This window comes from Falco peregrinus, chromosome 6, assembly GCF_023634155.1.
Source record: "Falco peregrinus isolate bFalPer1 chromosome 6, bFalPer1.pri, whole genome shotgun sequence".
Taxonomy (NCBI): Eukaryota; Metazoa; Chordata; class Aves; order Falconiformes; family Falconidae; genus Falco; species Falco peregrinus.
The window spans coordinates 92,925,572-92,940,601 of NC_073726.1; the positions used below are offsets into that span (position 1 = coordinate 92,925,572).

General features: G+C 55.6%; 2 protein-coding genes across 3 annotated transcripts; both read right to left on the bottom strand.

Moving 5' to 3' along the window:
* Positions 1-566: 566 nt before the first annotated feature.
* Positions 567-7,989, bottom strand: C1R (complement C1r). The gene is made up of 11 exons (XM_013297595.3): positions 7,879-7,989; positions 6,932-7,160; positions 6,505-6,697; positions 6,184-6,327; positions 5,840-6,036; positions 5,208-5,355; positions 5,002-5,123; positions 4,332-4,410; positions 3,767-3,907; positions 2,071-2,145; positions 567-1,843 (listed from the first exon to the last, which is right to left on the bottom strand). Coding segments are annotated over exons 1-11 (2,133 nt in total). The 5' UTR covers positions 7,881-7,989; the 3' UTR covers positions 567-1,040.
* Positions 7,990-12,895: 4,906 nt separating this feature from the next.
* RBP5 (retinol binding protein 5) lies at positions 12,896-14,604 on the bottom strand. 2 transcript variants are annotated; one of them, XM_055808761.1, is made up of 4 exons: positions 14,447-14,604; positions 14,038-14,216; positions 13,472-13,573; positions 12,896-13,026 (listed from the first exon to the last, which is right to left on the bottom strand). In XM_055808761.1, the coding sequence occupies exons 1-4, from the start codon at positions 14,517-14,519 to the stop codon at positions 12,973-12,975; spliced, it is 408 nt and encodes a 135-aa protein (XP_055664736.1). In that variant the 5' UTR covers positions 14,520-14,604; the 3' UTR covers positions 12,896-12,972. The 2 variants fall into 2 exon arrangements, with proteins under 2 accessions (XP_055664736.1, XP_055664735.1); XM_055808760.1 differs by having other exon boundaries at positions 13,417-13,573.
* Between the last annotated feature and the right edge of the window lie 426 nt (positions 14,605-15,030).

Here is a 15,030-nt window from a genome sequence, read left to right on the forward strand (position 1 = left end):
TGGATCTCACAGAAAACAGTGCGAGAAGGCAGCTATGACCTTGCCCCCCCGAGTTCCTGCCAGGCCGTCGCAGACCTCAGTTCTCTCAATGACTCATAAGAAAAAGGCAGGCTGTTCTGCAGCAGCAAAACTAGTCAAGAACTCCAGAGAATACCCACAACACAAGAGGTGTCACCTTCTCTCTGAGTTGGCATCATTTCAGAGCTGCTGTCCTGCAGTCAGGGCCTTATTTTGTAGAGTATAAAAAAATTCATCCCCAAATTCTGATCAGTAACGGTTCCTGGGCTCTTTTCTCCATGAGACTGGTTGTCGTCTTCCCTGTCTTTTGAATGTGGCATCACACAGACAACTTATTTTTGCCTCCGTTGAAGCCACCTGGAGTCTCAGACCAGGTAATCTAATGGTAGTTTTGTGACAGGTAACTAAATGCCACGTGCCGTTAAAGAACTGGAAATGTTTTAGTGGCAGGTAAAGCAATCCCTGTATAAACTCCATAGGTTACTTTCAGTGATGGGGAATGTTTACTAGTTGCTAAAAGCAAAGACAGAAAACCACAGCACACCTGGTTTCTCCAGCAATGATTTTAATATTTGTAGAATCTCACTGATGCCAATGGGCATATGTATGCTGTACTCGGCACAAAGAACCACATCCTTCAGGAAAGTCTGCTGCCCTGCAGCCCTCCCACACCACAGAGTACAGCAGTAGATTGCAGCAGTCTGATGGTATCGTGAGCGCTTCAAACAAGAATAGGTTTGCTGTCCTGAGATTTCATGATATTATTAAGGCTTCATCCAGTAATAAGATCTGGAAGAACGAGAGCGTCCTCAGAGGCATCCCACAGGCCGCCAGTGGTACAACAGCTTTGGTAAGTTTTGATGGTGCCACCAAAAATTTATCAAACAGTGTGGTGGCTTTCAGACATAGTCTGTGTGTTTGGAAAGCTTTTGGTACATCATCCAAAGCTTTAGATACGATTTTCTGTGTCTGGAAATTTACATGTTGTTGGTGATTCTTCAGCTAGCAGGACAGAGCAGTGTCTAGAGCCTGTCCTCCCCTGCTATCCCTTTGATCCAGTCCAAGTAGTTGAGGATCTTGGTGTAGAAGCCATAACCTTCAGCACAGCCGATACCCCAAGAAACAATACCAGTAGCCACCCAGCGACCACTTTCTGCATCTAGCACCGTGTAGACACTCCCACTGTCCCCCTGGCAGGTGTCTCGCTTGTCTCTGAGGAAGCCAGCACAGAACATGTTCTCAGAGAAAACCATAGGTACATGTCCCTTCTTACTGTCCAGCCACCTCTGACACTCCTCTCGAGCAACAGCTGGCAGGCTCACATACTTCAAATGATTTGAAATGAAATTTTTTTCCACACCAAACCCGCTCACGTAGCCCATGTGCCCATCCACGTAGAACGTGGTGTTGGTGGTATCTGGGAGACAGATGGGCAGTACGGTAGGGCCCAGGGTCACTGGGTGTTTCAGCTCCAGCAGGGCTATGTCCCCATTGAAGTTGTACTCATCACTGGGGTTGTAATCTGGATGGATAAAGATCCTACGTACAGGGTGGTTACCCATCTTGTGGAGCTCTTCTACCTTGTTGTGGCCGAGGAAAATGTTAGCCTCCTCTGCCAGCTGCTCCAGGCTGACATTGCTCCCCCCAGCCCCTTTGGGGAAGATGGTGTGGGCGGCAGTCAGGATCCAGCGGTCGCCCAGGAGCGCGCCACCCCCTCGCCCATGGATGCCAGTCAGAGCCTGCCAAGGGAAGTTGCCTCTCCTTGCCGACTTGCCACCCAAGATCCGCTGGACTTCAGTAACGGGGTTGACCGGCTTCCCGCACACTGTGAAGAAACGCAAGGAGATGATGACACCCTCCGTTGCCCTGGCTTGTCTCTCTCCTTCCTACCACCACGGTTTGATTTCACCTTATTTTTGCCTTCCTGGATAGATTTCCCTGTCCTCCCTCACTGACACCATTGTCCTCATTCCCTTCCCTGCATTTTGTCCTGGCTTTGTGCTGACTGTAAGCATGGACCAGTAAGCACCAAAGTCAGAGTTTTTTACTGACCTGGCAAACAGGCAGGAATCTTCATCTGGCCATCTCGATCCACCCAGGTTCCCTCAGGAGAGCAGGTGAATGTGTCTGTAGGATGAGAAGGAAGTGAATGAGACCCAGGCCTCCAGGGATGGGGTGGGAAGAAAGAATAGGATAGGATAGGACAGGACAGCACAGAAGAACAGAACACAACAGAATATTTTCAAGGGGTTCCTCTTTCCAAGCTATCCCACATGTTGCTCTCAGTCCTTCCATCCCAAAACAGCCTCTCCCAGGAAAAGCCACCGGGGGTATAGTCTGGAACATCTCCATCTGGGGTAGCATGTGCATCTCAGAGCACCTCAGCTCCAGGGGAGCAGTAAAGCTCAGGCATTGCTTCCCTAGAAGAAAAACCTGAAGAGTTATCTGAGTGAAGCAAAGACTTCACATGCTTACAGAGCTCTTATTAGCCCAAAGAAGGGAGAGAAGAAGTAAGAACGTGGATTTTAAATCCAAGGTTTTGGTCTCTGTAGTTTGCAGAGAGTTGGACAAGGTGGTTTGTTCCAGAAACAGAAAAAAAGATGAGACCATTACTGTACGTGTTCAGTATCTATTTCGGAGGCTACACTGCAGGTCAGCGAAGTTGCCTGTCACCTCTCAGCAGAGACTCTCCTACCTCCAGCATTCCCGCTTTTCATAGAAAGTTTGTGCTGGTGACTAAAAATAATTGAGATACAATTTGTCTTACACTGTAGCAAATGCTTCCAATAAAGGGTTTGCTGTTCTCTTTCAAAATTGCCTAAATCATGATGACTCACCACCAGAATGTGGCTGGTACTGATATTTACTTGCTCCTGACTTTTTTCTGTTGAGGTTCAGCTCTGACTCTTTATGAAGGAGTTAAACTCAGGTACAAGAATAATCAAATTCAACGTTACTACCAACTTAAAGAACTCCTTAGCTGTTTGCTCCTGGACCCAGGGAGCGTCTCACCCCTCTCAGGCATGCTGCACAACTCTACGCCCATGCTGGCAACCATGTCAAGAACTGACTCAGCTTAAAAATCTACATTTTTTTCTCTGGAGTCTAAATGAGCAGCCAAGGCAAGGAATTCATAAACTCCTTATGCTGTTCCCGTAACCAAAGCTCCTGTGCCATCAAATCATGTTCCAGGTGCAAAAGGAAGGCATGTGAATGGGTTTGAATGTTGCCTTAATTTTTCTGACCTGCTGCATGAAAACAGGTTTTTCTGTCTGTATGTTATTTAGCCCTTAGACGTCTCTGCTGCTGAACAATATTCCAAAAGGTAAACAGCATTACAGTGGAGTGAAATGTGAGTTTGTTTATTTGCATCTGTAGCAACTTGGGCTGGTGTGGTGAGTTTTCAGAGTTTTGGTGATTCCCAGCCACCATGCCTCAAATTTCAGTGAAAGAATGAAATCCACTAGGGAAGAACAAATCATGACTACAGGTGAGAGAATAAGACCTTCTGCAAAAGTTAAGGAGAGTGAGTAGGAGGGGCGTGACGGACTCTGGGAATGAAGCAGAGTTGGGAATAGCTGGGGTGACAAGCCTCAGGAGCTGTGCTGCAGCGCCAAGGAAAGATGGGAGAGCCTCTGCAGGAGGAGAGCATGAGCCCTGAGCCTGGGGAGCAGGGATGACTCTAACTGGGAATCTGGGACAGCTTTTTGCACAGGGATTTCAATGCCCACGTGGGGTTAGGACTCACCGCCACCTGTTCTGGTGACAATGCGATAATATGGCTCATTGCATCGGTATGTGATCACCGACTGGTAGGTGTTGTCTGCAGGCTTGTTGACATAGCTGAATGCCCCGTTGCTCAGGGGTGTAGGGTCGCCACAGTTCACAACTACAAAAACAACAAAAAAAAAGCAGAAGAAAAGCGAGATGAGCCAAAGCCAGCCTTACTGCCTGCAGGGTTAGGGGCAGCTGCGACTGTGCCCGTGGTGGGAAGGACCAGTCAGTACAGCAGGCAGAGAGACCTTGTTCCAAAATGGATCCCTGACTGGGATCTTTTGCTTTTAGGTCTTACAACTTTATAGCAAATTTTTAGTGATATTTTATGCATTTCTGTAAGGGAGGAGAAATGGTTAAGCTTTTGCAAGTGGAAAAACGTCATGAAAGTCAACAGTGGACCTCCACAAGTCCTTCCAACCAGCAGATCCATGATTCTATGGCCACAGCCAAACTGACTCATAGATACTGAGGTCCCCATGTTCCCGGAGGGGGAAAGCCACAGCAGGGGCCATAATCCCTCATCTCAGCTCACTCACTTTCACAGTGGGGCATGGACTGGTGCCATGTTCCATCTGCCTGGCAGACAGCCGTAAAGGACAGCAGCTTTCGGTGCCCCTGTGGGGGAGAGAAAACCACCTCTGTTGGTTGTACAGAGCCTTACATTCCCTCCCCCACATCAAAATATTGTTCTGTCTGCCCTTCTGTTCGCTGCTGTCCAACAGGTGCCCCTCTGCAGTCTGTTCCAGCTGCTGCCCTCTCCCTTTGCTGCCTTCCCTCTGTCCTGTGCTTGCCACAGGCTACAGACCCTTCCCAGCAGGCACCGGCAGCAGCAGCCAGCAACCACAGCACCGCGGCGAGTCTGGGGTGCTACCCAGTCCTGGCAACAGGATAGCAAGGGGGGCAGATGCATCTCCTTCACATCCAATTTCACATCCTTCCAAAGAGACAGTCTTGTTTACCAGTGTTTCTTGGGATCTTTGTCTCTCATCTTCTACCAAGGCTTTGTGAGACAGTAACTACATAAGGAAGGGAGCTGGGAAGGGAGAAACCACTGGAAGAAAGCCGACGGGAGCAAGGAATAAACAGCAGTTGCAAGAGGTTGCCATGAGCGAAATCTCCGAAGACAGTTTTGCTGACAGGTGAGAGGCTTACACAGGCTGAAGAGCAGCCAGAGCATGGCTGTAGGGAGCAGAGAAGGGGTCTCACCTCCACCAGGTTATACCCAGTCTTGCAGCTGACGATGAAATAGTCCTGAAATTGATACACAGGCTGAAGGTCCCTGATGATGGTGAACTGATCCTGTGGGACAGGCTGCGGGCACCGTATTTCTGTTAGAGAATGGGACAAAGTAAGTCGGCATTAACCAATGGCGTAGATCGGCTGTAGCAGCCTCTGGGGAAGAAATGGCTTACTCTCCGAGGTGTAGTGGATCTTCCAGCCACGGCTGAACCCCGACTCATCAGTGAGGAAGAGTATGTCCACCTCATTGCTGTTGGTTTCAATGATGCCGGGTGACTCCTTGCCACAGAATTCACCAATCTCTCTCTCACGTGCTTGGATCTGATGAGGAGAACAGGTATCACAGGGACAGAAACACAAATGCCTCTCTGCCCCAGCACCCATATCTCAGTCCAGACCAAGTGCGACAGTGCCTGTGATGGCGAGCAGGGCTGGTGGTCTGACCCACCCTTGCTGACCGATGAGAGCAGGGGGCCGACCGACCACAAGCTCTGTGTCCCCCTTCTCAGGGGAAACAGAGCTATTGACCCCTTCAAATCATGAGATTAAATCAAAGGGAGATAAAACTGGAAGAGGGATGATTTTTTTGGCTTCCCTCAGAGCGGCCTGTGACCCAGAGCCTCTGACCTCAGGACAGCAGTAATTAAGTGCACTGAGGGAGGAAGACAGGGGAAGAGCTCAGTCCTTTGTGCCAGGCACCCTCCTTGTACAGATCCTGTATTTCTCATCCCAGGAGTGGTGTCCCCACAATTCCTGTCTGGATCCGGCAGCGGGGTTGGAAGTGGAGTTTGCCAGTCTCCAGTACCTTGAGCTGGTCATAAGGACAGTGGACTTGCTGGTGGTCATCAATCTCAAAGGGATCCAAGAACTTGAGGATGACAGACAGGCCCTTCTGCAGACGGATGCTGTAGTTACACTGGAGGTCCTCAGGGTAAGGCTGGGGGTACTCCGGGCTGCTCAGGTACCCAGCTGCCTCTGTGAACAACTGGCTGCTGCACTCCACTGGCGCAAAGGAAGAAAGCAGAGGTCACGTTGTGGAGCCATGTCTTCTGCAGCCCTGCCGTCTGCTCCCTAAGCCACTTCTCCCACCCTTCCTGGCTGCAGGGCTCCTTCCCTGGAACTCTTTGATCTTTACCAATTTCAGTTTACCTTTGCAGGAGTGGTGGTCACTCTGAAGCTGGTAGCCAGCCCGGCAAGAACAGAAGTAGCCACCCACATAGTTGTGGCAAAAGTGCTGGCACCGAGGCCTTTCTTCTGTCTCAGCAGCGTAGTTAGGGCCACATTCATCAAGATCTGAGGACATATGAGATGCAGGGACAAGGGGAGGAAAGTGTTAAAACTGCCACTCACTGAAAGTACACAGACACCCATGTCCTTGCTTACACCTTCTCTTTATTTGTCTGACAAGAAGAAAAATTGGTTAGAGCCACACAGGTACCTTTTTGCATGCCGAGGGTATTGCCTACTCACCCACAGCTCGGTAATAGGCCAGGAAGCCCCTGTAGGGGATCACCGTGCCGTTTTCTTCGTTGGAGAAATCGGAGTGAAACGCCAGGTGCATCCTGTTCCCCTTAGACACAAACTCCTTCCTTCCTGGGTGATTGCCTGTGGGTGACTCAAGCCGGCCACAGTATCGGCCCAAGTTCCTCTTGTCTGCTTTGATCTGTCAAGGTTAAGGGGAAATCACAGTTGCCCAAGAAGATGCCACCTGCCTGTGGACCCCTGTCACTCAGCCATGAGCTGCCAGTACCTGCTCCTCCCATTTCTCTCTTTAACTCCTTCCCTTCCCTTTGTGGGAAGCACGAGAGGAAGCCTGGTGAATGAGGACCCACTGCGTGTGGTGGCCACCAAATTCCAATCTCCAGCCACCCCTCAGCCCCAGTGTTTATGCAGGTACCTTAACATAGTCATAGAAGCAGGACTCAGATGGCTCCAGGTCAAAATACATGAAGGTCAGCTTCACCACATAGCCTTTTGGGACATGGATGTCCCAGACGCTGATGTTATTGTTGGGATACGGCTTGGGATAACCAGGGGATCTGATCTCCCCAAAGAACTTTCCTGGGACTGTACTGGAATTGATGACTCCAAAGAAAAGGAAGGCCCACACGAGCAGAAGAGTGTGCCTGTGAACATGGCAAGTAAACGATGACATTGCACAAAATTAGGTCATCCAAAGTCGGAGGAGACTTCACAGGTGACTTGTGCACTACCTAACGGGAGCCTTGCTGCAGGTCCCCCTTCTGGTTTGGGTGGCCCAGGAGCGAGAAGGACAGCTGACATGGCAGCCAGCAGCACCAGCCAGCTTCCAGCAAGGTGCTGCCACCAGCCAAGGGAGGCATCGATCTGAGGGGGCACAGGCAAGTTCCCTGGTCCCTCAGAGGCTGGGGGGGGGGGGGTGGGGGGGTGGGGCGCTGCTCCCTCAGAGCGGGGGGGGGGGGGGGGGGGGGGCGCTGCTCCCTCTGGCCCTGGGCTGGTGGATCGTTTCTAGACACCGCTAGATCGGAAGCTCTTTGCCCGGTGGGGGCGGTGAGGGTCTGTGGCTCTCAAGCCCAGTTTGCGGAGGAGCCATCCCCCAGTGCCCCCCGGGCAGCCCTGGACCCCGCCATGCCTTGGTTTCTCTCCTCCAAAAGCTGGCACTTATTTTTTTTCTTTCTTTTTCCTCATTCTGCAGATCCCCCCCGGGGAACGGGACTCTCCGTGTTCCTCCAAAACAAGCTCCCTGCCCAGAGCTCACGGAACCACCAGCCGGGGAATTCCCTCTTCCGCAGCCCTGCGTGCCAGCGGAGCTGCACCGCTGCCCCTTCGCCCTGGAGGGGTCCAGCCCACCGCCCCCCCACTCACATGTCCGTGCGCGGCTCCGGCTGCGGGCGGCTGGCGGCGGGGACCGGGGCGGCTCGGCGGGGCTGGGGGGGGACGGGGGCGGGGGAAGCCGGTGGGGGGAGCCGGGAGGGGGACGGGGAGGAGGGGGACAAGGACGGAGTCGGGGGCGGGGGGAGCCGGGGGGGGCGGGGGGGAGGAGTCGGGGGAGCGGGGGGGGGCGGGGCGGGGTCGGGGGCCGGGGGAGCCGGAGCCGGGAGGGGGCCCGGTGACAGAGGCTGCGGCCGCCCGGGCGCCCGGCACTGCTGCCCCCTGCTGCCGCCGCCCCGCGCCCTGCAGACGCGCTCCGGGAGGCGCTCCCGGGGGTCTCACCCCCGCGCCGGGCAGGGCCCGTCCGTCTCTCCCGGGCGGGGAGGCAGCGGAACGCCCGATGGAGCCCCCCCGGGGCTGGAGCCGCCACCCCGCAGCTGCTCTGGGTTTGTGTCCCGTCCCCCCCGAGATGTTCTCCTTCACTCCCCCCACCCCATATGGGCAGGTTTCTGCTGTGGGAAGAAGACCAGAAATTTTAGTCTTAATAGATGAAGCTTACAAAAAAACATCAAACCACCAAAAAAAGCCAAGTTTTCTCTGTTCTGGCTTGCTGAAGAAGAGCACCTGGGAGGTTTTTTTGGGATGGGAACTGGGAGCTTCTTCAGGGAAAGCAAGAAAACTTGGGCATTTGCCTTAAATATTAAGAAAAATAAGCAAACATATGGAATTAAAAGCACTCTGAGAACACGTTCCTTTCCAAGGACACTTCTTGCTGTTTCTTCTGCAAGCATTTTTAGGAGAAACCAGCTAGCTAGATAAGGCCTGTGTTATTTAATGAGGAAATAAGGAAACACAGCAACTTAAAAACACCTTTCAATCTTTTATCAGCTTAGTGCCCAAGACATGTATTGTGTGCCACAGAATTCGTGAAGTTTGAAATTTCTTGGCTTTCAGACTTTGGTGTAAGAGATAAAACATCATTTTAGTGTTTTTCCCTTAGAATTAATGGGTGGCTTCAGAGAAATCAACAAGTTTCTTGCATTGAAATCACAGGAAACAGTTCACAGCCTCAAAAACCTGTTGAATGAAGATGAAAATAGAAAAAGAATGAAGAAAGCATCTTTGGGATATTTATGGAAGTGTACTAGAGAACCTGCTCATCAAATGTCTTTGAGTTATTATCTGAAAAAGATCACATGAACATGTAATTAGTGGCTCTGTCATAACACTGTATGGCCCCATGCATCAGAATTAAGGTTAAGTGGGGGACCTTACTCCAGTACTTCCAGACCTCCAGCCATCCCCTCCGTGGGATGAGCACTCCCACTGTGCTGTGCCATGCGGAGAGCGATGCCAGCTCATGGTCCCACCACCGTGGAGGGGAGATGATGTCCCGGCACCGCAGCGGGACAGTGCGGGCAGGGCTGGGAACCGCTCTGGGAGCGATGCAGCATGTGGGGCAGCACGGGCAGGGCTCCTCGGCACAGCGCCGGCAGGCAGAGTGGCACAGGATCCCTTGCCGGGGAGCTGATCATCTCGGCGTGCTTGCAGGAAGGAATCTTCTGTGCAGGAGGCACTCCTGGGAGCACCCCTTCCAGGACACATCTCCCATGTCCTCATTTCCTCCCCTCACCCTCGTAACACTACCTGGGCTACCAGCAGAGTACTTCAGGCGGTGAAGCCAGGGTGGTTAGCGGGGATATGTCTAACTGAAACAGCCCACCTCTAACACATCCCACAGAACCACCTGATTTGGACAACATAGCTATGCCCCCCAGTCCTGCTCCAGTGCTCATACTGGTGGCGTTCCCCTTCAGATGCTCTCTGCAGTCCTCTTGCTGGCAGGTAGGAGCCAGGAGATACCTGCTATCATTTATTCCCTCAGGAAGATGTCTGTGCCTGACTTCACTTAAGAGCAGAATACATGTAGGACCACGGAATACATGTAGGAGCCTAGAACGCCAAGACCAGCGCCTGTCTGCTGCCTGCTGGGCTCACAAAAGGACTGGACAATAAATCCAGACTGTGTCAGAGCAAAGTAAAGGAAGTATAGATCTTCAACACAAAGATGCCAACCTCCTCTCATGGTGACAGACTCCTGCTTTGAATACAGTGTGTTACAGCAGGTCATTGGAGACCACAGCCTCAGAAGCCATGAGACCATCCTCTGATGTGCAGACCCTCTCATCCACCATGGAGGAGAAGTTGGATACTTTATCCTCAAACCTGAAGCAAGGAGGACAGAGAAATACCTCTGCTGGGCCTCCTACAGCTACACCACCCACCCTGCAGTACAGCAAGGCCACAGACCCAGGGTCACCCATAAACACTAAGGCGCTTTCCCAGGGCATCTACACTCAACCCCTTGGTTTGATGACCCACTGCAGCCTTCTGGGGACACTGCCACTAGCCACTGGGCTTGGGCTTCCCATGGCCAGGCCTGTGCTGTTCAGTGCCTTATCACTTTTTCAGACAAATCATGCCACTCCTGCAGCTCTGGCTGATACAGAGGAGATGACCTGCACCAAAAGAAGGCTCAGGACTCACTGAAGAGTGAAGGTCTTCCCCCTGGTATGAGATGGTGGCCAGCAGCAGCAGCTTGGCCATCTGTTTCTGTGCCTTCTAAATCAAGGAGCAAAGCCAAGTGCAATACCCCAGCAGGGAGGTGGTTCTGCAGCACTAGTCGCTCAGCAAGGGGCAAGAACAGTGTCCTCACAACACCACACCTTATCCCCTGCCCCACGCTAGCATCCTCTCCTCCCACAGGCTCATGCCTCAGCGATACAGTGCTGCTGTGCAAAGTCACCATCTGACTTGGGCATCACACCTTTAGTGTGATGCCAAAGGAAAAACCAAGTGAGTTAGTGCTGGCAGTTACCCACTGGAGTCCTGGCATAGGCTGGAATACCATCATCCCTCAGGAGTATTGTGAGTGTGGACCACATCAAGTGGATTTGATTTCTGTCTGTGGTTCTGGTACAACCAGATGCTTCCTGAAGACGAGAAGCTGTCATGGATCTATATGATGGCTGGCAACCAGTCAGGAGCAACGCACTCAGCAGGTCGCCCCACAGGCTTGCATGCCGATTATGTGGCTGGCATGCCAGCGGGAGAGCCTGGCGAACCACTGAAGGCAGTGGCTGTCTACCCTCAAACCAGAATGTAGGCTCAGAAAAGAGTAGTTTGGACCAGCCTGTGGTGCAGGGCCTGAAATCAGTTGATTAGTTGTTGATCACATGGTCTGGAAGATACCAGTCCAGACGTGGTGAAGCGAGCTTGGTGTTGGGGCTCACGGGCAGCTCAGGAGGGCTCTCACTGTATGGCGGAGTATGAAGAGGGCAAGCATTGAACCAGCTTCAGCTGCTGTCAGACAAAGCTATGCCTTCTGCAACCACGGGATGCAATGGAGATCATGTAGAGGCTCCTTATGCTGGAAGGAATGGTGTATTGTAGAGGTCTGCATAGAGCTGATGAATGGCATGCTGGGTGGTGGGTGCTGTGGGTGCTGACAGGGTGCTGCAGCCTGGGATGCCCTCAGAGGCAATGCTGAGGGGCCAGAGGCTGGAGCTATAGGTGCAGCTGCAGCTCCCCAACCCCTTGCTTATCCCGTGTTCTGCAGTAATGCATTTCCCATGGCACTCATCTTTGCAGTTCCCTGAGAAGAAGCTCTTTGGAAAATACTACTTTTTAGATGAGCTGCTGGAAGAAAGAAATTGCATTTTCTCAGCTTGAGGAGGGCCTGTGTTTTCAAAACCTGCCTGCCTCTTGGTTCGCGGTGTCAGCAGCCACATGCTTCTACGTACACTGCTCCTCAACCTATTGCTGTGGGGGCAACCACAAGTGCCCTTCAGAAATAGCTGCCTGTGGGCTCCTGCATGTCCTGTCAGCTCTCTGCGCGGAAGGACGCCTCTGCCTTTGGCACCGGGCTGGCTTTGCAGGGGACCTGGCCTCCTCCAGTGCTGTCCCTTGGTCTCGGAGAAGCAGGGCAGCTGTGATGGCTGTAGGGGGGCCCAGGGCTGCTGGGGCCGAAGCCGGTGGCTGTGGCTTCTTACCCCAGGAAAGCCGGGATCCTCCTCACCCCCGGGACCTTCCCGGGGGAGCAGCGCAAGGATTTCGCACCGCCACGTGCGAGTCCCCGACTCCGGAGGCCAAGCGCTGCTTCCCACCGTCCTGCCGGGGGACCCCAGGGCGCTGGGAGGAGCGTGGCGCCCCGGGGCCCCGAGCCGACGGCGGGTGCCGGTGGCCGCAGCAGCGGCAGGCTCAGCCCCGCCGCCCGCCCGGGCATCAGCCCTCGCTTCCCCGGGAGCCGGGGGCTTGGCCTAGGCGGGGGAGGCAGGAGGCGGCCCTGGGGGCCGGCCGCGCCTGGAGCAGCCCCCGCCCCGTTCCTCCCCGCCCCGCTCTTATTCTGAAAGGAGCCTCCGAGCGCTGCCGGCCCCGCCGCCCTGCCCACCGCCTCTCCCCGCCTCCCGCCCGGCCCAGCCGGGATCCCTGCCCGCGGGCCGACCCGGTCCGAGCCACCCCGACCCGGGCTATCCCGGCCCATCGCATTTCACCCCGGTCCGGGCCAATCCCGGCCCATCGCATCGCACCACGGCCCGGTCCATCCTGGCCCAACACATCCCACACCGGCTCAGGCCATCCTGGCCCATCACATCCCATCCCGGCCTGGCACATCCTGACCCATAGCATCGCGTCCTCGCCAGGTCCATCCCAGCCCACTGCATGCTGGCCCGGTCCATCCCAGCCCATGGCACCCCATCCCAGCCAGGTCCATTCCAGTCCATCCCAGCCCATGGCACCCCATCCAGGCCAGGTCCATTCCAGTCCATCCCAGCCCATGGCATCCCATCCCCCCTGGCACATCCTGACCCATTGTATCCCATCCTGGCCAGGTCCATCCCAACCCATGGTGTCCCATCCTGGCCCGGTCCATGGCATCCCATCCCAGCCTGGCCCATCCCATCCCATCCCAGCTCTGAGGGGCCAAAGAAAGCATGCTGCTGCAGGGGGCTCGACTCGCTCAGGTCTCGGTTCTTTTTCAGCATGGGGCAGTTTGCCCTCAGGAGTGGGGTCCTGGTCAGGCAGCGCTCACTTCACCTTCTGGAAAACCTGGACACAGACCTCGTCTTCAACAGTCATATGCTGGGGAAAGGGGAGGCAAAAGAGGAGTTTAGGCTGGATCCCCCACTTCTCTCCCTCCTCAGCTGCTGCCACTGCAGCCCTGCCTGCCCTCCCTGTGCTTGCCAGAGTCACGCAGGTGAGATGCTGCTGTGTGGTCTTCCTGAACCCCCCAAAGCCCCAGTGGGCCAGGTAGCACAGATGGGCCAGGCAGCAGAGATTGGGCCAGGTGGCACGGATGGGCCAGGCGGCAGGGCACACGGACGGGCTGTTGCCTTTGTCAAGCTGCGTTAACTTTTAAACCCTGGAGGTGGATGTTTGTGTGCAGCAGTGGCTGCCCCGCGGAGACGGGGCTGAAGTCTGAGAGGAGCTGGCAGGAAGCTGCGTGGCTGGCTTAGATCCCACAGCACTCACCCTGTCTGTGTCCCCCACCCACTGCAACTGGGATTTTAGCAAGCTGCGTCCTCACCAGATGCAGCTTGTCCCCCTCCAGCCAGTGCCTCCAGCCTCGGTTTCTCTTCTCTCCTAGCTGCTCACACACCAGCTGATCCCCCTCCCAGGAGACAGTTGTCTGAAAAAAAGGAGGAGAAGGGAAGACGTTGTCCCAAGGCAAGTGTGTCAGGGCAGTACAGCTTTCCAGCCATGACACTCTTTTTCTCAGACACATTTTCAGAGGCAGCCCCTGACCTGGTGTTGCTTTGGTGGCTGCTTGGAACTGATGCTCTGTGGGGAGTGAATGACCCTCCGGTTTCCAAGTGCAACAGAGTACTGCCCTGCCACTCGGCTCCGCAGGGCTTTGCTCAGAGGACAGCACCCCTGGGCCCCAGAGCGCTGGGGTTCTGCCCGGCTGGCACCCACCCGTGCTGCCGTGGTTTACCCAGAACCTGCTCCTGGGCCTGCAGGGGCATGCCAGCTCCCAGCCAGCATCTCAGCTCTTTGGGAAACAAAAGTTGAGCAAGTTCTTGTGCACACACACACATGCGCGCGCACACACACACACACACGTTCCCCAAGGGCACTGCATGGACTCCTCACCTGGCACTTGCGTCCATCCACAGGTCCCAGGTCTTCCTCAAACTGGACTCCCAGGTCAAAATCCATAACATAGTCCCGCAGGGAGGTGATCGTGCGGATGACCATGTGATTTCCAGTATGGATGATCTCTTTATCGGGCTTCAGGAGGCAAACCACCTTTCGCAGGACCACATTGATATCTGGAGGGGGAGGGGAAGACCTATGGGTGACCGGCCCCCCCCCCCCCAGCAGCACCCCCGCAGCGCCCCTCCACTCTTTCAGCCAGGGACCCCCAGCCGTGACCCCTCTGCCCCCTCCCGCTGCACAAAGGCGGTGGTCGCGGGCAGAAGGGGGGGGAGCTCTCAACCCCTTTCTGGTGTTTTTAGAGGCGCAAGAGGGGAGGAAGGAGGGGGCGAGGCGGGTGGGTTACCTAGAGCGCGCAGGTAGTTGTCCATGTTCTCCTGGGAGACGAAGCGGTAGTAGCCGGTGAGGTTGGGGGGCATCCCGGGGGGCACGGCCGGGCGGGCAGCGCAGGGCACGGAGAGGGGCCGGGCAGCGCGCGCGGGCCGGGCCGGGCGGGGCGGGGGGCGCTGCGGAGGGCTGCGGGGCCGCCCCGCTCCCGGCCCCCCGCTGCCGTAAAAGTCCCCGCGCCGGGGGGCGCGGAAAAGGCCGGGACTGCCCCCGCTGTCCGCATCGCCAGCTCGGCGGGGGGGGGGGCCGGGAGCGGCAGGTCCCCGCCTCACCCTCCGCCCTCCTCGGGGGCTGCCGGGGTTAAACCCCGGGCTGCGGGCCCACCGTAAACCTGCCCCTCCTGCCCCCGCGGCGCCGCGGCTGCGGGCTTCCACCCAGCTGTGCCCCGGCCCGCGCTGCCCCCGGCCCGGCCGCCCTGTCCAGGGCACACGACGCGGGCGGCAGCTCCGCTCTGCCGAGCCCGGGCCGGGCGGGGGGCGGGTGCGATCCGCACCCCCTTCACCGCTACCCCCCCGATCGCTTCACCCCCGGCCCCGGCTGGCC

What these genes read in the sequence shown, in the direction of transcription:
- C1R (XM_013297595.3), bottom strand. An exon ending in GTCCTTATGACCAGCTCAAG is followed by an intron (nt 5,356 to 5,839) that starts GTACTGGAGACT and finishes TCTCCTCATCAG; the next exon opens with ATCCAAGCACGTGAGAGAGA. An exon ending in TGTCACCAGAACAGGTGGCG is followed by an intron (nt 2,146 to 3,766) that starts GTGAGTCCTAAC and finishes CTCATCCTACAG; the next exon opens with ACACATTCACCTGCTCTCCT.
- RBP5 (XM_055808760.1), bottom strand. Translation starts at nt 14,519, where the DNA reads ATGCCCCCCAACCTCACCGGCTACTACCGCTTCGTCTCCCAGGAGAAC. An exon ending in CAACTACCTGCGCGCTCTAG is followed by an intron (nt 14,217 to 14,446) that starts GTAACCCACCCG and finishes CTCCCCCTCCAG; the next exon opens with ATATCAATGTGGTCCTGCGA. An exon ending in TGGATGGACGCAAGTGCCAG is followed by an intron (nt 13,574 to 14,037) that starts GTGAGGAGTCCA and finishes CCTTTTTTTCAG; the next exon opens with ACAACTGTCTCCTGGGAGGG.